The 22334-nt window shown below is 40.7% G+C and overlaps 2 protein-coding genes across 3 annotated transcripts in view; both read right to left on the reverse strand.

Moving 5' to 3' along the window:
• The window catches only part of LIN9 (lin-9 DREAM MuvB core complex component), a 40064-nt gene extending 33809 nt beyond the window's left edge, over window positions 1-6255 (reverse strand). For both annotated transcript variants that reach the window (XM_035562933.2, XM_035562928.2), the window contains exon 1: window positions 6171-6255. In XM_035562933.2, coding sequence (XP_035418826.1) covers window positions 6171-6249 — 79 coding nt within the window. In that variant the 5' untranslated portion in view covers window positions 6250-6255. The remainder of the gene's footprint in view (window positions 1-6170) is intronic.
• A 2876-nt stretch (window positions 6256-9131) lies between these two features.
• Window positions 9132-22334, reverse strand: part of PARP1 (poly(ADP-ribose) polymerase 1) — a 29009-nt gene continuing 15806 nt past the window's right edge. The window contains exons 11-23 of the mRNA XM_035562428.1: window positions 21997-22065; window positions 21057-21189; window positions 19524-19719; window positions 17906-18034; window positions 16525-16608; window positions 15481-15603; window positions 14939-15067; window positions 14126-14224; window positions 13465-13617; window positions 13074-13201; window positions 12642-12703; window positions 11473-11587; window positions 9132-9961 (exon numbers count right to left, since the gene is read on the reverse strand). Coding sequence (XP_035418321.1) covers window positions 9880-9961; window positions 11473-11587; window positions 12642-12703; window positions 13074-13201; window positions 13465-13617; window positions 14126-14224; window positions 14939-15067; window positions 15481-15603; window positions 16525-16608; window positions 17906-18034; window positions 19524-19719; window positions 21057-21189; window positions 21997-22065 — 1502 coding nt within the window. The 3' untranslated portion in view covers window positions 9132-9879. The remainder of the gene's footprint in view (window positions 9962-11472; window positions 11588-12641; window positions 12704-13073; window positions 13202-13464; window positions 13618-14125; window positions 14225-14938; window positions 15068-15480; window positions 15604-16524; window positions 16609-17905; window positions 18035-19523; window positions 19720-21056; window positions 21190-21996; window positions 22066-22334) is intronic.

Raw genomic sequence — 22334 nt, forward strand, 5'->3', positions numbered from 1 at the left:
TAATGTGAAGATCGGCTGCAAGGCATGAGGAAAAGCACTGAAATCTGACTTCAGTATTTGGAAAAGGGGAAAAGCTTAAGTTTAAAACCAAGCACCTATTCCCTCTTCCCATTTGAAAAAAAACATATCTGAATGAGAGGGAGCATCACTGCCATTCAGTACGGGCAGTTGTGGGTGCCCTGATGTGGATTTTCAGTACTAACATGAAGGCCAAGCAGTTTAAACAACTTCTCAACAGCTGAGATTAACATTTAAACAGGAACACCGAGTGGATTACATTTGTGAAAGATTATTCAGTTTGTTTTTTTTAATAATGAATTTGTAACAGCTGGTTATAATTTTGAAAATAGAAGTTAGAAATAGCCAAATGGATGTCCCATAGGTGCTGATTTTACTAATGTGTGAGCACAAAGAGGTATTCCAAGAGCATACCTAAATCGATACAGGTAATTATATTATTCAGGTAAGTGATAATATAAGGTAAAACCTTTCTTCACCAGACTGTTACACCATTTTGTCTCAATTCAGCACAAGTGAGCAGTTATTTTTTAACACTGATTGCATGAATACCTCAAAAACCTATGTAATTAAACTCCATTGCTGGCTCTAAAAATGGTGTGACAGTGGAAACTTGTGGAGAAGAGGGGAGAAACACCAGCCTTTCTCACAGAGCGAGTCGTTAGTCCGCCTAGAGATCATTCACTTGCACAAGCACAGCAAAGGTTGTTCGCAGCAGAGGAAGCATCTCTAATGATTTGCCACTAAAATTCAGGAAAACTTAGAAAGTTAAAAGCACACACATCATAGAAAAAAAATGAGTTCGAGAGCTTTAAAGCTCCCCATGAAATTTGGGTTTGCTGTAGAGGTAAATAAATAAATGAAAGAACAGTAACTTTAGCTTCAAGCATGGACCAGCATTTCACTCATGTTATGAGACCACTAACAGACTGATATTTGTGCGCTTCCACATCTTAATTTTACTTCTGGGGGGAAGTCCATTTTTTCAGCCTTGTGAATCCCTTCACAGGACTTGTGCAGATAACAACCACAACACCAAAGCACTCTTTTTGAAACATTACATTCTCATGATGGACAATATGCTGATACCATGGTAATATACAATTCTGAATGTATGCAGTACAAACAATGCCAAAATGATTAGTTCTGGGTACTGCTTAGCAGCCATGAAATACGTCTTGAGTTCCTCTCCTGAGTGCTGTAATCTCGAGGCTCTGCTGAGCTTCTGCCTCAAATATCCGGAGTGGTGCTGCATTCACAGCCCCTTTGCCCTAGGAATGGAAAACCGAAGCAGCAATGTGTACGCCCCATCCTTCTCTCAGCTTCTCAGAAGCGTCATACGCAGGGGGCAGTGCCAGGAACCACAGCTAGGAGGTGTGCTGGGGGTAGAGGAGGATTTCTTCCTCAAGTGCTTGCCTGTGCTGCAGCCTTCACCTGTGGGATAAAAGATCCACATCCCCCTTCCCTTCCGCCTGTCCTAAAACACAAGCCCCTACAAACAGCATTAGCAATGTCTACCAGTACATATTTGGCTGTCTAGTACCATTTCAGTACTTGCATTGCTAACACTTTGCCACCCAACGTTACCACATTCTGGCTTCACCTGTCACTTGGTGGTGTTTACCTGCAGATGACAAACACAGCACTCGCTATCAGCTCAGTGGCTTGCTCCTACTGGTGGCACCGTGCTGATGATCTTTTAGTTAGCTTAGCTTGCTTTCACTTCTTCCAAATCTGACTTCTAGGGAACCAACTCCGCAGGTCCTCTCCGTTCAGCTTTACTTGTGCACAGGAAGGCACTGACCCAATGATCTACAGAAACAATTTTGTCTCCAAAATATGAATCCAATTACTAGTATTTTGTACTTCTGCAACTGGGACCTTGAATAATCTGGAAATTCTCTGTTACAAGATTTGCAATAAATTGCTCCTTTTTCACAGAACTTTGCTTCACACCAGGTCACTGCATCCCTCTCCCCTTGCAAAACTAGTGAGAAAAGGCTTAAACTAAAGGCACAAACTGCATACGAACTTACACACTGCTATCATTTTGATTGTTTAGGTTGTTAGTGTGAGCTCCCTTCCTCTGCCTTCACCGCTCAGCTGCATCACACAGCTTGCCAGAGGGCAAGCAGGTGCTTTCACAACACCGAAAGCAAATGCCATTTAATCAGATTTATAAGCGTAGCATGGTTTGAATAATGGAGCTCCAAAATTTCAGTTATCTTGTCACTGAGTACACTGCATTTAATTATAATTCTAGGTGAAAACTCAATTACAGTCCACTGCTTGACTATAAACTCTGCTAGAGAAAAGTCACGGGATTAGGCCTCAAAACCTCAAAGTTTGATGGTTGTGTACTATTGTAGCTCTTTCAGAGACTGATTTTTACATCACCATGGAAGATTTCAAAAACAATTTTGCAATGCTCACTGTTATTATCCCTTATAAGTTAGAGGCAGAAAGCCACGTGAAGACAGAGTTAAATTGATCTCAGTTTATCAGACTAAGTCTGTTTCTTCATTTTAAGTATAGGACTGGAAGTGAAAGACCTATGTGTAACAATAATTACAATGTAACTGGAAAACAACCAGTTCACCAAAAGAGTTAAGAATAGGGATGAAAGCACAAGACAGACACTTTTTGAGACTTCTATGTTTCTAGCAGTTCACCAGCACTCCAGAAAGCTCCCTCTCTATTTGATGAAAGCAGAGAAACGTCCCCTACTTGCACCAAATGCTGGCTTCTGCTGTGCTGACCTTGCTCCTATTTACCTATTGCCTTCAAAACATACGCACTGTGTGCCTGCTTCGTGTGCCAGGCAGACACTTCATGTGCCAGTGGTCTCACTGCTGGCAAGGGTTTGTGCTACAGCACAATCCAAAGGGAAACTGAGCAACGTACTGTATTGTAGGAACAGTTACAGGTGGAGCAACAGATCTGTCAAACCTTTCTGGTGCTGCTGTAGGCAACATAAGTTTTTTCTTCTCTTTGCCACCTTTAAGTTAACTTCACGAAACACATGGTACCTTCCCTGGAACATGGGTACGACAGAAGTAGGAACAGCAACTTAAACACTGTCCATTCTAGTGAGGATGGAGAGTAAATCCAATAAGCAATAAATTGCTGCTAATTACAAATTGTGGTTCTCTTAGTTGCCCTATGATTTGCATTAGCCACATTCTAAACATGGTACAGCACACATGACTGAGCTGTACCAAATCGAGATCGTCCACTCTATCAGTAATTTATGATGATCCTTCATAAATCTATTTGGCTAAAACAACGACACATGCCACAAAGGAAAGAGTTTTTCTCCTCACAGTTGTTGGAGCTGTAACAAAGATCCATGCCGTGCAGTCAGAAGCAAGATTTCAACTCCGGGCCATCTCTTACTAAGACTCTTCTGTTACAGAAGCAGTTCACATATTCACGAGCTTGCATGGTGATGCACAAAACAGTGTCACTAAAAATATAAGTCTGCCTTGTTGTACATACATTTATCAAAACTATTAAATGCCCTAGTTTTAGTTTGACACACATTTGCAGCTTCATTTAAAGTTTTACAGAGCTTCACGTAAGTAGAGATGTGCTACAGCTAACATACAGGACAACAGAAAGCAAATGACAAATCCTGAAAGAAATATAAAACTTCTTAGATGTCCCAAGTGATTTTTATTTTTCATTTTTTGGAAAAGCCACTGTCAGAATAACTTTTACAAGCAAATGGTTATTAGTCTATACACTTTCCTAAATTGCTGAATGATTTAGCGATTACTCAGAGTAATTTTCTTTAAAGACTTAAAATTATTAAACTGAAATCCATTATCAAAATTCAACTACGTCATGACTATTGTCTACATAATCTTACAAGAGTACCGTGTCAAGCCTTTCAGGAAAAAGCCCTTCACCTGTAAATCCACCTTTGTGTTCTAATTAAATGAATGACAATGGATTCCCCACGCATATCAATACAACAAAATCTTCACACACAAACAAGTGAATTATTTTTCCCCTCAGAAAAATAGAGGCCATAAAACCAGATGTGAGGCAGACCTTTCTCTGCCTGATCTTACCCTACTCCACGTCACTTCCAACAGAACGTATTTCTCTCCGGAGAACTCTTGTGAATATCCAGATCCATATTCACACATAACCAATTCCATACCAAAATAATTCCAAACCACCACAGCGCACTCATAGAGCTGACAGTGCTCAAGATGACTACCATTTGGTGTTAACAGGAGGGGTGTGACGTAACATTTATTTTTCCATATTAAGCAATTGCAATATATACTAGCTCATTTGCAATGAAATGCACACAGGGCTGTGTTCTACGTGAATAAGTAAGTGCAGGTATACAGCGTATTGTAACACTCTACCACAGCGATTAACGTAGGAATCTTCCTGTATAAGTTAATACGAATATCACATGTAAACGGTACACAAATATCTCATGAGTGAGCCTGAAAGTCAGTGCTGTAAGATGCATACTTTCTGGAGCTGATGAAGGTTCTGAAAAAAACCTCCAACAGTAACGCCACTTATCTTGCAAAAATACTGAAGTACTAGTCTGAAGGAAACATTTGTGTAAATAGTAATACAGAAATAACATCTGCGAGTATCCATATGCATGACCTGCACGCAGGTGTGCAGCTGTGTTCTACGTAGGCAACGCATTCACATTTGCTCAGTCCTTTCCACCTCAGTTATTACTTCCATCTCGTGCGCCAGCTCTGTAAGATAAGCCATCTCAGCCTTCCAAACTGCCTCTCACAAAGCCCATCCTTTCCTCTGTCATCCTCTGAATCTCCTTTACACAGGCGCTGTCTTCAGCTATAAGCGCCAGAACTTAAAATACAGCAGCGATTATAACAGCATACAACAGATTTCAGTTGTTGATTTCACACCGTTCCCTGTCCTGTGGTTTCTCAGACTGAGTGAGGATCACAGCTCCTGCTTACCATATCACTAGAAAGAAAAGGATCCCAAAATACCTGTAAATAGGGTAAAGCAAAAACTGCAGTACAGAAAGGGCTAAAAAACGTATTTTTTAATACCTTTAAGTCAGCTTAGGGCCCTGCTCAGCCACTGCTAGGTATTAAGGAACCCTGGCGGCAGGGTGTTTCCCCCAGCCCCCATAAAGCAGCAGTGTAGGTGCCTTATGGCATATGGTAGAAGTTAAAACTAGAATCCACAGCACACAGAAACTGCCCCACTGATTACTTTGAATGCCACTGGAGAATACAAAGAAAGTGGGTTAAGTTACAAACAATTTCTCCTTTACGTACCCCCTTCTCCCTTCATATTCTCTTCTTTCTGGCACACCAGCACCTCCAATTACTCACTTGCAGAACTCAGCCTTCCTAAATTCTACTGTGTTCTCTCTAAGAAGACATGCCGGTAGACACATTTTACATGGAAAATTTCCTCTTCTGCAACACCTATTGTATATTATGTAACATATAATGTACATTGTGCGTTAATCCCTGTATACAGAAATGCGTATCTTATATACGCATGTTTTTACCTAACCCTTGCGTATGTTGAAAATACACTTAAAAACACTACGTAGGCATATGGGTCTGTATGTAGACACACATGTATTTTTGTACTCTCTTCCTACGTGACTTGCTTTCACCATTCACACGCAATACAGAGCCTGGGAGCTCTCCCCTCTGCATTTACCAGTGCCCCCTAGGGCCATGCCCTACCCCCCGGCCTTTCAGAGGTGCTCCCACACCACACGTTACGGACCCGTTCCCCCTCCTGCCCCCAGCACGGCAGAGGGCACGGGGGCAGCAGGCTGCTGCGGGAGGCAGGGCGCTCCTCGCCCCGTCGCCCTCACGGCAGGGGCAGGGCAGGGCAGGGCAGTGCCGTGCCGCCCGGCCCCACCGCCGCTCCCAGCCCTGACGGGGCGGCGGCGGCGGCCCGGCCCCGGCGCCCCCGGGGGGGCTCCCCGCTCGCCACCCTCCCCGCACCGCCGCCTGGGCCGGGGCCTCGCCGCCGAGGGGCGGCAGCGGCGGCGGGGGGCCCGGGCGGCCCGGCTGCCGGGGAGGAGGCCGGGGCTGGGGCTCCGAGCCCTCGCGAAGAGCCGGCGGCGGGGCGCGGCGCGGCGGGTGCGGGCGGCGCGGGGCGGTGCGGGTACTCACTCTCGTCAGGCAGCTGATCGAGCTCCGCCATCTTGAACGAGCCGCGCCGCTTTTTCAAAGGCTGCCTGGCGCGGGGCATTGTGGGGGAGGAGACGGGGCCTTGCGCGGGGCGGTGCCGCCGATCGCGGGCGAGGCGCGCGGGGTGGCGGCGGCGGCGCGTGCGCGGGGCGGTAACGGCCGCCCGCCCGCAGCCCTCAGGAGCCGCCGGGGCGGGTGAGGCGGCGCCGTGCCCGCCCCTCCTCACGGCGCTCCGAGGCTCAAGGCTCGAAGGTCGAGGGCTTGCTTGCCCTCACACAAGTGTGAGAGCTCCTTTCCTAGTCACCGTCTGCCCTCACGCAGTCCCACCCGTCACACCTGAAAACTTTGCGTGGTAGTTTTACTTGTATAGTTCCATCAGGGACCTACAGCACAGCGAATTTTAAAGCTTCTGCAAGAAATCTGTCTGTACAGACGCAGTCATAAACTACAAACATCTTACTGAAACTAGGGAACCCACAAAACACACAAGCATGTAGACTGAGTGTAGTTTTCGTGTTCTTAATTGGTAACCAACTTCTATGACTAAGCACTACACCAGGTTGAGAAGAGCAGGGTATAGGCCATATTATTAAACAATTAAATCAATGCTGCCCATGCTGAGGAGGAAAATTGAGTTTAAGAAAAAAAAACAGTCCTTTTGAAACTGCCCCAGGACTTCGTCTGTAGACTGTACAGAGTATGAATGTATATATAAGGCAAAATTTAACAAACATATTTTTAAGGCAAATTATCATACGTCATATCTATCATACATTTACAACCTTTTTCAGGTCAGGCTGTTAAAACAGCCTTCCTTTTCCTTAACCCACAAAGGGCCTTAAGATACTACAGTGAAAGCTTTCCATAAAGCGCAGCAAAAGCACAACTAAAGTGGATAGATGCAACAGGGCGTAGGCATAGCACCAAAAAAATTAGTTGCAAAAAAAAAAAAAGCAATCTTTACTATTTCAAAGGCAAAAACTACCCAGCATTAAACCTTGTACAGTGTTCCCAAGACATGTCCATCACCTAAATAAAGGCTCAACACAGACAAGACCTTGCAGGCTTGGGTGAACAGTAATGTGTTAATGACACTAATACTCCTGTATTTCAGCTAAGCTTCCTTGTAGCAGGAGTTGTATGTTAATGCTCAGCTAAGAGTGGTGACACAGACTTCCACAGTTGACAGAAGACACTGATCCCTAGCAAGATTTTTACTGCTGTGCTTTGTAAACCTTGCCGTCAGGTCTCATTGTGCTGAAAGCAGGAGTTGCTGCCTGGAGCCTCCCCAATGCTTGAGTATTGACCAAGGCAAGGAATTATCACAGGAGGGGGAAGGGGTGTGTGTCTGTCTGTGTGGAAGTGGACAATGCAATCACATTTTGCAACATTGTTTAGAGCCCGAATTTCTGGGAAACAAAGACATTAGAATCCCCCCCTCAAACTAACACCTTTCAGAGTTTTTACCTTGTGACAAACCTAGAAAACAAATGAAAAAGCTAGCAGATTTCAACACCACCACCACTGACAGCTCCTGCCAGTCATCTTAAAAATTACCAGGTCAGAAGGTAAAATTCCACTCCCAACAGTAAGTATTACACTAGTTATTCCTGGTGCTGCATTCTGAAAATATTTAGCAGAAGCTATTGACATTCACTGTGTTGAAAGGTTAACAATCAACACTGTGTCATAAGGATTCCTGCTATATCTTTCACATCTTGGCCTTATTTGACTGCTGCAGGATCTCTGTATTCTGGATTTTTCATTTCTATTATGGGTGCCATTTCCAAGTCACACAAACATGACTCTTTAGCAAAGCCGTACCCAGGGCCCTCTGACAGTCTGTAAATAAAAACAAAATTTTCAGTGTCCTTATTCCAGCAAATTTGCAATTCACACTCAGTATAATTGTGTCATTTCCACATCACATGATAGACACACACCAAGAACATCTGTGCACACTGCTAACAACCTGTCATTAAGTATTGCTGACTCACCTGCTTTGCACAGATGGCAGAAGACCTTTAAATTGGCTTCAGTCATGCTATTAGCTTTCCCAGAGTGTCATGGCAGGTGATTACTCTTAATGGTATGTAGCATTTTGGCACAAAAAGCACTTCCACACTCCCATTTTTCCCCAATTATTGCAGATGGCATTAAGATACTGGTTACAACACCTACTAATCAATCTGTTCATAGCCTTGTTAGCACTGTACAGGTAGTTTTACATCCCAGGGACAGAAGACAGCTAGGGTGTCATTTTCTGACATACCCTAGGCAGGCCCTGATAACAGGAAGAAAAGCACAACTAGCAGAAACCACGAGTGTGCTCTTCAGTTACTGAGGCACATTCTTGTGAAGTCTGAGTCCCCCTGCATTAACCACCTCTCATGCAATTAGAATTTGCAATGAGGAGGTGGGGGAAGCAGTAGTTTCTCCTCTCAGAACTTGGGAAGCCAATCCTCCTTCCTGTATTCAGGCTGTACTTGCATCTCACTTTCTGTGAAAACTGTGCATTGGCTTGTATGATACGTCCGCACTGGAATGAGTAACAGTAAGTACTTTCTTTACATTTCTCCTCATAGGATACACTACATCTTCAAAGTGATCATTTCTGCAGAAGTAGCCTAGTGTTTACTTGAAAGTAAAAGGGCACCAAGGTCAGGTGCATGTACTCCACGGCAGGATTTTTTTTCAGGTTTTTTTTTTTTTTAAAAAAGGTTGTAACAGAAGGAAGTTGTTTTACCTTGAGTAAACTGAACCAGTTCTCACATTCTCCTTCATGAACTGACAAGATTACATTTAAGTCTTAAATGACAAATCAAAAAATTATATACCCATACCTCATTTCAGGTCATGACAAGTGAAACTTGCCCTGTTACATCCAAAGTCAACTTAAGGCTTCATTAGGATTTAAGTCTACAACAACCAACTTACATCATGTTGAAGGTAGGTATTTAAAAGAGGTTTATTGGGGCCAATACTAAATTCAAACAGCTACAAGTTCATTTTCCATGTTTACCACACCAACCGTTGACAGATGAAGTCTCAGTGGAAAATTTTCATTTCACCGTGACTTCCTGAGATGCGACTACAGATTTTAATGTTTGGCATCTGATCTTCAGAGAAATGATATTTTCAAGAAACATTCCAGCAAATACATTTAAATCATTACTCAAAGTCAAAACAATTTGCAAGTTTTGAAACATAAAGCTGTTAGTATGAAATTAGCTTTTATTTTTTACCTCAAAATAAATGCACATTTATCTTTTATTCAAAATGAAAACTGAAAAGGATATCGTAATCAAGTGGGAACCTTAATAGAACAAACATCAAACATCTTCAAGTTCTTTGCCATTTCCCATCTCTGGCTAAAAACCACAAGATTGAGTTTATTTTTTATTTTTTTTTGTCAATTTTGTTTGCTCAATTAAAAGAAACACTTGATAGCCCCACAGTTAGAAGTGGTATAAAACAAAACCAGCTAATCATTCTCATCAGAATTCAGGTCCACATGTTGCCAAACATTTATATAAAACTTCCACTAACTGTCGTACTAAATAGGATTTAGTAACCGCTTCTGTAGTTTAGCTCTTGGTATCTTGACAAAAGAAGTCAATGTTTAAGTATGTCAGAAGTCAACGCTATAGTGTAACTACAGTATAACTCTAACAGGGCTTCTAAATACTGTTCACCAGAGTGATGTCTTATAGTTGAATTTCAGTTTCAGCAGGTACTTCAGATTTACCTGAGCAACATCATACACAATGTATCTAGGAAGAATGTTAAGGAACAATTCAAGCTGTTGATATTAGTAACACAGAGAAACTCAAAACATAGTCAAACTCCACCTTTGAACTTAAGTTACCACATTGTAGCATGCCTGTGTGATTAAGCAGTTCTAATAGCTTAAACTCAGAATCTTTAAGTTTTGCTTTTCTTTGAATCCAAAAGTGTTTTTATACAACAGTTAGAAACTGGCAACTAACAGCCACGTGCAGAATCAATAACGGTGCAGTAGGAAACCTCAGTGGCAGGCACGTGAACTGACTTAGGTACAGAGCTGTAGTTCTTGAACATCATTTCTGTCAGGCAGACACAACATACAATGGCTTTCCTCCTATTTAAAGAGCGGAAGAACATAGCCTAGATGAGATCTTCAGTTACATACCTGACATTCCTCAAGTTATGTGTAGTTCTACTACTACGGACTTTGTGCTGGAAGATAATCTCCTCTTCATTTCTCACAAAAAAAAAATCTCCACAGAGAAGAGCTCTACAGCGACTGGTAGAGCATTAGAATGTTTTGTGACCGCACTGTACCATTATATTTTTTCAGAAGACAGTTTCAAGTCCATCTTGCCTATTTTTTGGGATGTTTTAGGGCCAGAAACTTACCTCCAATCCCAACTTTAGATGAAAAGCATCCCCATTAAACACAGGGTAAAATGAAGTAAATGCACATGTTATCTTAATTACTTATTAACTGCATTTTCCTATCATCTGACCAATACAGATAAAGTACTGAAGAAAATTCAAGATGAAGTCAGTACTGCTGCGAGTTCCGTTGACAAGAGGGCTTATAAGAGAAAAACCTACCAAGGGAGAATTCAGTTTCTACATAGCCCAGAGTTTGTATAAATTAGTTATTTGTATCACTGACAGCGAGCAAGTAGTAGCCAGTCTTTTCACTGAGACTAGACATGACTTATTCTCATGACCTCTCGTGAATGTAGAACACACATTGATTTGGGGATACTTCTGACTAGGAAGAGGCTTAAAGGCTACATTCTCTGATAGGCATTTTGAGGTTTACCATAATATTTGTAAAGGATTTGGGAAACAGAAGAGAAGCTAGGTCATAAGAGACTACAAGTCACATAGCCTGCTCCCCCATCTCCTCCTAGCCAAGCTGACTTTCCCTGAGGAAGAAGCCACTGGAGTGATGTGAAACCACAGGCTGCATTCCACTTCTCTTGTCCTGGCATGTCTCCAGGCAAGGTACTACTTGGCAGCATTCCTAGGCCACTCCAGCACCTTCAGCTACTGAGTCCTGTTGGGGCAACAGCTATTTGCTATACGTACCGTTTCCTTTTTTGCAAGATGACAATTTAAGCATGGCATCTCTAAAATCAGCCTTGAAAAAAAAGAGTGAGTACTCAAAAGCAGATCTAAAAGAAACAAAAAACTCCATGGCAAAAACTCCTGGCTGACACTAGCAAGATCCTGCTAAACTCAGCAACACTCACACACAATGTGCAGCCAACATGACAGCAAAGGATACTCATTATATAGAAGACAGGTGTCATTAATTCCTGTTGAGATTCCATTCCCTAAGGGAACCTCTACACCATCAAGGTTGGTAGTAGCTGTGGGATCAGGTGCAGTTTTGCCCAAGCCTAGAAGGGGAAAAAAAATTAGTTAGAAATCTTGAAGGCAAACACATACTTCATGCATAAAGAAAGTAACTCAGCCAGCCAAATATTACTTCACATATATGGTCAAATGCTGACCAGGAACAGAAGTATTTTAAAAAGAACACAAAGGATATAGACTGTTTACTCAACTCAGCATCACTGCATTTATAGTAGTTGTACTCTGCTGTATTTACAGTGAAAGTTGCACACTTTTTGCTGTTAGCTTTGGTCATACAGATTAGATGATTAAAATGGATCAGACTACACTTACAGATTTCATATCCTAGCATGTATATGTGCACATTGTAACATTTTTCAGAAAACTTTAACAAGTCAATTCTTAGTCTTTTAACTCTTCATTACAAACCTAATTTGACATAGTAACATGATTTAGCTTTTTCTCAGTGCATATTAAATTCAATTTTAGAAAACTAATTTTAAGCCTCTCAAAAACAAACAGTTTAAGAAAAGCCACTCATTACTGAATGTTACTGTTCTCTTTTCAATCACTGTACAGAAGATAGTCATGATTACCATTTCTTCTGTTTGAATTAGGCAGTCTTCTCTTTTTTTTTTTTTCCAGTGGAATATACTGCTGCTACTTGGTGATAGAAATGTAACGAGAACAGCTGTTCCACCTGAACTTTTATTCTTAGCCTTTCCCTTCTCTCCAAGCTTCCAGAGCACTTAGAAAGCTGAACAATTATTCCTCTGATCTATCAAACCTCTCAGCTTTCTACTAACATATATAGTATTATGATGAAAGTAGAAGTTGGAAAATACACGTTGCCTTTTCTCTTGTATTTGATCAAAGGAAAGTCTGCTCCTGAACTTCAGACAGCTCTTTAACTTCAGTTTTAGTGTGCTAATTCCCATCTCAAAACACTCACATTCTCAGATGTGATCATAAGGCAACATTATGCAAACTCTTAAAGGAAGTACAGCTACGAAATGCCTATAGTTCTCTTCACTAAGCAGAGAACCAAAAGGTGACTTTGCCATCAACAGATTACCAGTGACAACTGCTAACGCTTACCTTTCACACTGTGTTTTCCCTTGGGCAATTTTGTAATGTGAGAAGCATTCTTTAGCTCATACCTGGATAGCACAAAGAACACACAATGGCATTTTACATTCATTTTTAACTATCTTGGTGGAAGAAAAAAACCAAACTTTTTCAAGCTTCAGTGTATTGTGAGTTAAATTCTACTCTTCTGAAATTCAGAGGCCTTTCATCTTTGTCTCAGTGTCTAACTTTAATGATATTGGCATTTAAGAGAGGATTCTAGACTTGCAACATGTTCCCCCTTTCCCCTCCCAAAAGTTCTTATTTGAAGAAAAAACATCTTATTTTTAAAGAAATACAAAGTGCTCTTTTTTTCACACTGAAGAGGCTTGCAATTTTAACATTAACTTCCATCATGGCACCTTAAGTATGTTTAGGAAATGCTTTTCATCTGTTACTTACATGTTTCCAAGCGCAACTTCTCCCAGGAGTATTAACCCTATTGGATCAGCTTGAGATGTGTGACAGTAGTTAGCACTCTTGGATACCATGTCTGCAAAATAGATGCCTTTCCCAAACATGTAGCCAGTCTGCAAGCAACAGAGGAGGGGGAATAAAAAATTGAGACATTAATAAAGGCAGCGTTGAATCCATCTGGCCGGGCTCTCAGGAGAGCACAGCTGCAACTCTAGCTCTTGTAGACACTGTACAGCAACCTGCTCTGGACACCCAATGTTGTTCTTCATGCTCAGAGATAACATTGGGTAATTCCCGCAGAAATTCTCTTATTTAGGTTCTCTCTGACAATCGCCATCTCTGGGAGGCAGCCAGAGAAGGTATCTGTTTAACATACCACAGGAGCTTCAGGGGGAGCTATTCGGAGACCCTGTGAGAGGATACCAGCAAAGTTGGTAGTGCGGGAACCGTGCCACAGCAGCTGGCGATTATGAAGCTGCTTAAAGGGCTTGTAGCGCTGACTCTCTCCTTCACGGTCAATCCTGAAGATCTTCAATTCAAAATGGGATAGGAGAAAAAGAAAAACCAAGTAAATAAACCATCACCTGCATGCAAGTAATCAGATCCAAAAATTACCCAATTTGGAACATACATCAATCAGCTACGAAAAATGATCTACATGGCTTTCAGTATTTGCAGCTTGCTATGTCACGTTAGCAAAAGTAGCAGCTTTGATCACACAGTACATGTTATTAATTATTTCTCCAGCCTACCTTCTACATTTTCCTGAGACCATAGTTTTCTGAAAAATCATTTAAGGAACTAAGGCTTAGTTTCCGAAGATGATTATTCTTTTACGAAGCAAATTAAAAGGAAATAGAAGCACCTCAGTAAGCTTAGATGTACTTTTGCTATTCTATTAAATACCAACTGGTCTATCAAACTACACCTTCAATAAGGGAAACAAAATAAGGTACTCAAAGAGAAACCACAAACAAGTTGGTAGACTCGTATATGCCAGTCTTCACAAACTACAAACCCAGTATTGCCACACTTACATCCACGACTTTGAGGTCATATGCATTGTGAGTAGCAGCATGAGTATTTTTCACATATTGTTTAATAATCTTGGCTTCCTCTGAATCTTTGTCAACAACCTGAAAAGAGGCAAATGAGAAGTTTCTTTAGAATATAAATTAGTAGGCTTCTTATAAGATGAGGACATCCACCCTATGCTTGCAACTCCCCAGCTTAAGCTACCTCTTCGTATTATCATTTGTGATTTTTTTTTTCTAGATAGAGAAGATATACAGAGAGCCCTTAACCAGAGAGAATGGCTGACAGGTAAAGTGGGAAGGCAGCTCTGGAAGTCTACATGATTTCCAATAGCCCTGCTCAAAGGAGGGTCAGCTGTAGCAGGTTGCCAAGGACTGACTCCAGTTACACTTCAAGTATCTCCAAGGATGGAGCCTCAACAGCCTCTCTGGGCAACCTCTTCTGGTGTTTGACCACTTTTGCAGTAAAAAAAAAGTTTAAGTGGAATTTCCTGTATTTAAATTTGCTCCCATTGCCTCTCCTCCTGTCAGTGGATACCTCTGTCTTTTCTGCTCCCTTCCACAAACTGTATCACATCGATGTACACATCGATAAGATACCCACCAAACCTTCTTTCCTGCAGGTTAAAAAGCCTAAAGCTCTCTTAGTATCACCTTGTGCAACATACGCTCTAGTCCCTTAATGCTCCCTTAACCATCTCAGTAGCCCTTATTGAACTCATGCCAATACATCTGTCCACTTAAAGTTTACTTGATCTGTTGCACTCCAAACCAACAAGATGTCAGGTTGCATTCCTGGTCGCTCATTTCCTTTACCTTAATATCAGTTCGGAGCTTTTCGTAGTTGATGTCAATTGGGTCTTTATCTCCATCTTCATTTCCACCTCTGAGAAGGCTGTAAGCAACCTCAATATCAAGCAAGTTGTCCAACATCTGCACTTTAGCCTGAATAATTTAAAGAGTTTTTTTTACTTGCGCCATTGCAATGTTCAGAATAACTCTGTAATACCCCAAACTATAAAAATGTATGTGAAGCACATGCCAGGCACTGGCACCTAACAAGACTGCCTTTCACATACATCTATGAAAATATATTTCAATATATGTATATTCACACACATATAAAAACAGATCATAATATATAACATATCTTCTGATACCTTATGTATAATCTGTGTATTTATACACACAAATATATGTGCACATAAACAAAAAAGATATTTTGAGAAAAACAACACAAGCTTAACCTCACGCTTTCATGAGGTTAAAACAAGTCTTCAAACCTCAAAAAGTTTCTGTGTTAGATGTTTGGTATTAGATTTGTTGCCTGCAAACAGCGTACTGTTTCTCATCATTACCTGAATGTATTCTAAGTTATTTAGGAGAGGTGGTTTCTTCATCCCAAAGTCGTGAGGAATCAGAGTATAGAAGCGGTTGGAGAGATCCAAGATCTGGGATTCAGAACCATTGTCAGAAACTGCCTACACAAGAAAACAAGCATTAAAGAAAATTATCAAGCATGGCAGAATAAGGCTCCATGGCAACAGACACACACAAGATACTTGAGAACTAATAAATAGAAGCAGCAATACAAATCATGTTAATGTTGAACTCCCACAGGAGTAAAAGGGGGAATTGTACGTAATCGTTTTGCATGTCGTAAGTCACTGTACCTACCTAGAAATATACAGAATTTCTGGTATAAGAAAAATCTAATGGGGACTACGTTTTCTGGAAAGCAAAATAAAGCCTTCTAGATACAGAAGGTATGCATGCACACACTCAGCTAGGTACTCTAGCAATTGAAATAACTTCTTGTATCTATGCTTTCCCAGGGAGTCCATGACAAAAAAGAAAAAGGGGGTACGCTGATACATTTTTGCAAGCTGTTCAGGAAGTACTATGCAGTGATTCTTAGAATGGTCCAGGTCACGATGTATAAATATTCTTCTCTGAGTCAACCAGACATTTATTCTCATAGTCAGACTCCTCTGGGGTGAAAACGCCAGCTCACTACTAGACCAAGACACCAGTTTCATTTGCTCAACGGTCATTTGTGTCAATAGCAAGTCTGTCTTAGCCTGAATTTTGTGCTAGAAAAGCTAGAAAGATACAAGTACTACCTAAACATTTACAGTAGTGAAGAGAACTAACTAGTTACCCATGGAAACTACATCTTCACCTAGAAACAGCTCAGATATTTTCCTAAATCACTAATAATTTCACTTTCAACAAAAAGGCTTTCCCCTCTCCTTTTTATTTTAAGATAAATGCCACCTCTTTCCATTGTCTTTTAAGTTATGGAATAGGAAAGAAACTACACAGGCTCATACACACCCGTCAGCATTCACCCCACTCCAAGCTCAGAACAACTCTTGCTCTAACGTCTCTTTCACGCTTACCTGCTGAACCTCATTAAGGATGGAGTATGCACTCTGGATCTGTCGCTTGCTCAGTTTTCCCAGTGGCATCTTCTGCAGGTCAATCTGATGAAAAATTGAACAATTAAAACAGGATTTCACGACACTGAAACCATTGCAACACAGAGTCAAATGTGAAGTCAAAAGTGATGTCTTGGCTATTGATTTATTTCATATGTCGCTTTTGTATTGACTGATCTTGGGAGAGTTTCACATTTGCATTAAATTCTTGCATAATTAAGGACTGTCCGAATACAAAAGCAGGTAACAAAAGTTGACTCCAATGGAGTTGTTTACAAAGGTCATACACATACCCTCTGGACTCTTGACAGTACTCACTATACACCCTGCAGGTCAAACTAGCATTTACTTAATCTGATGGGTTTAAAATTCAGCTCAAAGACAGAAAATCCTATGAAACCACGTACTATCTGGATAAGCTTTACATTATTGACTCACTATAAAGCTAGGAAACCCAGCTGTATGAAAATCTTCTCTGCAAGCCGAACCTCAGAAGGCTCTTCTAAAACACAGAGACTAGTTTGAAAGCCTTATGGTGATTTTTAAGGAGATACTTTTACTTCTAGTTGCAGCTACGCATACATATAGCCAGGTACTAAGAAAAGCCAAGACGGACTGTAGAAAGAGAAGAAAGGCTTCAAAAGTGATCATGTCTTGGGGACACATTTGAGATTAATACTGCCAGGTGCACTGAGGATAACAGCACAGATCACAAAGTATGGAAGAAAAAAGGGTATCATTAGAACAAGTGGGAAATAAAAAAAAAATAGAGTTTGGCCCAGTTCAAAAGAGGATCTGGACTTTGACAAGGCAATTCATTAACACTTGGTATTAACTAGCAACACTTCTCAAGTCTGACCTGCATGCTAAATTAGTGGCAGCATTGCCACAAAAAATCTGTTTTACCCCTTACAAAAAAAAAAAAGCCTCACAACACCAGCAAATTGGCTACCTGTGTTAATATTTTAAGAATATTCATCAAACAGTAGTCATGATGCATGTATTGCTGGGAAAAGAAAAAAAAAGAATGATTACTGATACCAGGACCAGCAGATGAGTTTCTCATAGGCTTGCGAAGTTAAAGATGCTGATACAGACATTCCCTACTGAAGAACAAAGAACACACCTGTTTTAAAAGCTGTGTGCATCATAACTAAGTTATTACTTCGAGTGCTTGGCAAATTCTGGTCAGCCCTTCTTTTAAGGCTGATCTAAAACTGACACTTATTTCTGGTAAGCATGATGCACTCTGGGTTGCAAAGAACTTGCTTCTGGCTGTGTAAGTGCAATGTAAATGGAGAAAGAAAGGTTGGAAGTGAAACACATGAATGTGTGTGGTCACCTCAAATTCCACCATTGCTTTCTTCATGCTCTCCACATCAAAGATCATCTTAATGAGGTCTTGGATTGGCTTAGCAAGTTTTGATTTAGTTCCGGCACCCACTGTGAGTTTCTTGACAGCTTCTTCATCCTGGGAAGAAGAAATAGTATCAGAAATAGCAAAGTCACAAAGGATAAAGGTGATAAACTGGCTGCCATGGTAACAAATGAAACTCAATTTAGTGTATGCATACTATTATTAGACTGAAATTCATAGGGAGTGTGGGACATTGCTCTGACATTCTGGAGCAAAGTGGCTTCAAAAATCCACCTATTCAGTAACTTAGCAGACCTTATTTCATGAGGGAGAATTGTCAGAGGTAGAAACGTAGAATTAAGGAACTGAACTCTGTGTGCATCTCTGGTTTACCTCAAAGAATAAGTCATTTACTTTTTCTGGAAGCTTTCTGCTACATAAAGACCTTGATATGAAAAAAAGACTGTTGTTTACTTCATTGTTTTATGACAAAATACAGAGGTAATAATTAGTTTTGCTAAGTTCTTATAATAAAAACTGTCATAGATGAGTACAGGAATCATCAATTAGCCACAATACCATCTAGGTACTTTCATGGATAGAGCATTTCACCAATAAAGCATCTGCCAGATGCTTCAGTGTCACTGTACACTGCAGTGTAACAGACACTTTGTTGCTGCAATATTCAGATTTCCAGAAATAAAGCTAAGTACTGAGTACTTCATACTGGAAGAAGTCATCCAGTAATGTGGCCATAGAAAAATGCAACGTCTAGAAAACACGTCCTCTGATGTCTTTATAGCTATTAACAGCATTCAACTATGTCATCTGAAAATAGTTTAAGTTATGGGTAAATATTTAAATAAAGACACAAACCCCAATGGGCAGGAGAAATAGAATTCGTATTTTGCTTAGCTGTCTAAATAGCCAAATCCTACTAACAACGAGTGATTTCTCTTAGTCTGCTCAATATCTGCACTAGGCAGTGTGCTACATAAGATTTGCTTCACCATTTGGGAGGATTTTGGATGCAGAAGACAGATGAGAAGTATCTAAATAGAAGAAAATGGTGTTTTCAGACAAGGGAGTATGTGAAATGACTGCTCATTTAATTTCAAATGAACATCTGTAAAATTACATAGAGTAAACAAGAGTAATTGCTAAACGAACTTCAGTCTTGACAATGGAAAACAGACTAGTTTACCAACACATCTATTTTAATCTTTACACACGACTGCTCTCATTTGATCTACAGCTCTATTCCTCTAGTGGAAAGAATAGGCACTAGTTACTTTACTGCTTGGTCAGTTCACTTTGTTAGTAAGAATCTCAGTATTTCCCTGACTGGACACTTTTTCATACAACGCTATGAATATATAGATATATTTTTTAAACATGCCCTGAACAGTACACACAGTAGCATATATTTGTCCTCCCAGTGGTCTCCCTACGCTTATATTAATAACCCGTGCAACAAAAACATCTGCGCTTCATTCCTCAAATTTGTTAACGTGTAAATGATCCAAGAGGGAGCACAGAAGAGAATGTTACAGGAAAGCAGCTGAGCAATGCTCCAGCTGGCACAGGGACATTTCAGAGTTACCTGTCCATAATCTATTTCCAGTGGGTAGAATTTTTTGGGATATTTAGTGAAGTTCTTTGAATGCCAAGAATTTCCGGTTTTCTCTTCATACAAGTTAAGGAAGTGTTCAACAGCATCTTCTTTTGATGGCATCTGCTCCAGCTTGTTACTCCCAATTACAGTGCCCACACGACCCCAAGATCTAAACACCCAGTACCTAGAGAAGTGAAACATGAGAAAAGACCAGATGTAAGATCTCTGTCTCTAGATCTCAGTCCAACTTAAACTGATTCTGCAACAACCATGCAACTGTGAATTGGCCATTTCCGTACCATTAATTTAAGGGGAGACATTCTGCAGGAGAGCAACAGAAGAGCAACAAAAACTGGTGTAATAAACACCCACTGCGTTTATTACATACCAGACATACGTCCCTGAAGACAAATGCATGCACAGGAGAAGGAAAAAAAGGCTATCACCACTTCAGTCAATGCTTTGTAAATACACATCTTCAGACTTCTGGGGTATATTTGAAAAAACAAACACCATGCACTTTTAAGCCTATGACTTGAACTCCTAGAATTCAGATTCCAGTTTCTCCAAGAAGCAACTCACGTATTTGTTTCCATTACTGACACCAACTTGTGTAAGCTTATGTACTATTTACAGGGATACAATCAAGCAAACAATCCAATTTGTCAGGTACAAAATGCAGGTGCTGAGATCCCTCCATGTACCAAATCACAGACCCAAGTAAAAACTCCAAATACAGGAGCCAGCAAGAAAAGCTTACAATGATCGAGGTAGAGTACAAATCCAGAGACGAACCAGGGTTGTTGCTGACAGCTACTAGCTCCTCTAGATTTCTGTGCATCCCTTGCATGTTTGTGGGCACAATTCCATTTTAAAGAACCCTCTTCACTTCTTTACCTGCTGTCAGAAATACAACCACTGGACAGCTCTTCCACATGCCTGATGAGACTGGATAGCTAAATGCATTATCGTCCCCTGACCATTTCAATGCATTTTGCTAAGCCTCAGTACACTCAATTCAGAAATACACTGTGATGGAAAAGGCAGAATCTGGTTTTGTTTCCCAGAATTACAACTCTGCAATTGGAAGACAAAACTAAGTTCGAGAATATGGGAAAGATTCCTAACATTGCAGACTTCATGCGTAGCATCTTAGATGTTAAAACAGAGGAACCTTCTCCTTCTGTATTTTCAAGGGCAGCCATCAGTCACAGAGCAGCACGGCCCTCCTGTTAGTCAGTTAACCTAGACCTGAGAAGATTCCTATTGTATGTGCCTCACTTATCCCACGATGCAAGAATGAATGCTTCCAGATACAACTCAGCAACCTTTATTACTTCCCAATTTAGGTTTTGTCAACACCACAAAGAAATGTCTCCATACAGGGCACAGACCTCCCCTGGATGTTTGCGTATTCTCAGAAAAACGTTTTACCCATTCCGTGTTTTTGTAGAAACAAAAAAATCCAGTACTTACTGGAAAAAAGTAAACAAAGACATTTATGGGGAAAGCTAAACTCACCTGCTCTCTCTGTCATCCTCTAGGAGCTGCAGTTTGTAATAGGAATTCGTTCCTTTCACAATATCCACTAGACCAAGAGTTGCACTGAAAATCTTTCCACCTTTTTCAAACACATGAGCAGAATCCTCCAAACCTACATAGATGAAAATCAGAAACAGAAGTGGTTACCATTTTAGGTTGTCTTGCTACATTCACGTTCACACAGACATTTTATAAAGTTGTGTGAATTTTAACAAAACTATTGGAAAAAACCATTGATAACATGCTAATTCAAAACTAATTGAAGCATATTTTCTTTTCAACAGATAGTGAGCACACACCTTCAGATATATTGGAATGAACCTCAACCCTAACTTAAGAAAAAAGAATTGTATGTTTGGGAAAGGACCATCTAAAAATCTAGTATTTAACACTGCATGGCTGGCTAGAGGAATTCTCAAGAGATATAGTTTTGCAGGTGCCAACTAGAAAATAGACTGAAAAAATGAAGGCTCGTCTTGGTTGCAGTATGACTTCTCAGGATGACATCTGTACACTGTAGGTTTGGAGAGCAGTAGAATTTGCCCCCCAGTCAGAATCTTGAGGCAGATGCTCATGCCAGACCCATGGCCTCTACTAGCTAAGCTTTTATTTACTCCTCTGACAGATGCTCACGAAGCTGAGCAAGGTGTATACTCCAGTTTAAGTGGTCCTTCAGACAGCTGCACAAGAAAATCTTGGAAAACCCATCTTTAGATGTCAATTAATAGCCTTCCTCCGAAAGCAAGAAAAGCTGGTTTAAAAATTCAGGTTCCTTTTGTGGAACCCTTATTTTTTATATTAACCCTTAACTTTTATGTTAAGGGCTCCAAACCCTCATCCTTTCACACAAAAATCTATTTTGTAAATAATCACGCATCCTGCGCACTGTGGCACAGGTTCAACCATTGCAATCACTCACCAGAATCAGGATCTACTGCTGCTCCACCTTTAACTGTTAGCTTCATTTTCTTTTCAGACTTGCTAGGTCCTGCAGGAATAAGGAGTTATTTTTTCCTTACCCAGGCAACATGGTTTAACTTGAAACAAGATACAAATTCTCAATTTGCCTAATTACCACCTTAATAAGACTCTAAATCAGGTTCCCAGTATAAGAACACCAACATGTCAATGTTCTTTTTAGCTGCCTTTAGCAGCCAATTCACAGCCATCCACTCCCACCTCCCACCCAATGAAATGAAAAACAAGGTCTCCCCACATAACATCCATTTTCCTTCCTCCTGGCCCCAAAAGTCGGGC

Source organism: Cygnus atratus, chromosome 3, assembly GCF_013377495.2.
Source record: "Cygnus atratus isolate AKBS03 ecotype Queensland, Australia chromosome 3, CAtr_DNAZoo_HiC_assembly, whole genome shotgun sequence".
In the NCBI taxonomy this organism is placed as follows: domain Eukaryota; kingdom Metazoa; phylum Chordata; class Aves; order Anseriformes; family Anatidae; genus Cygnus; species Cygnus atratus.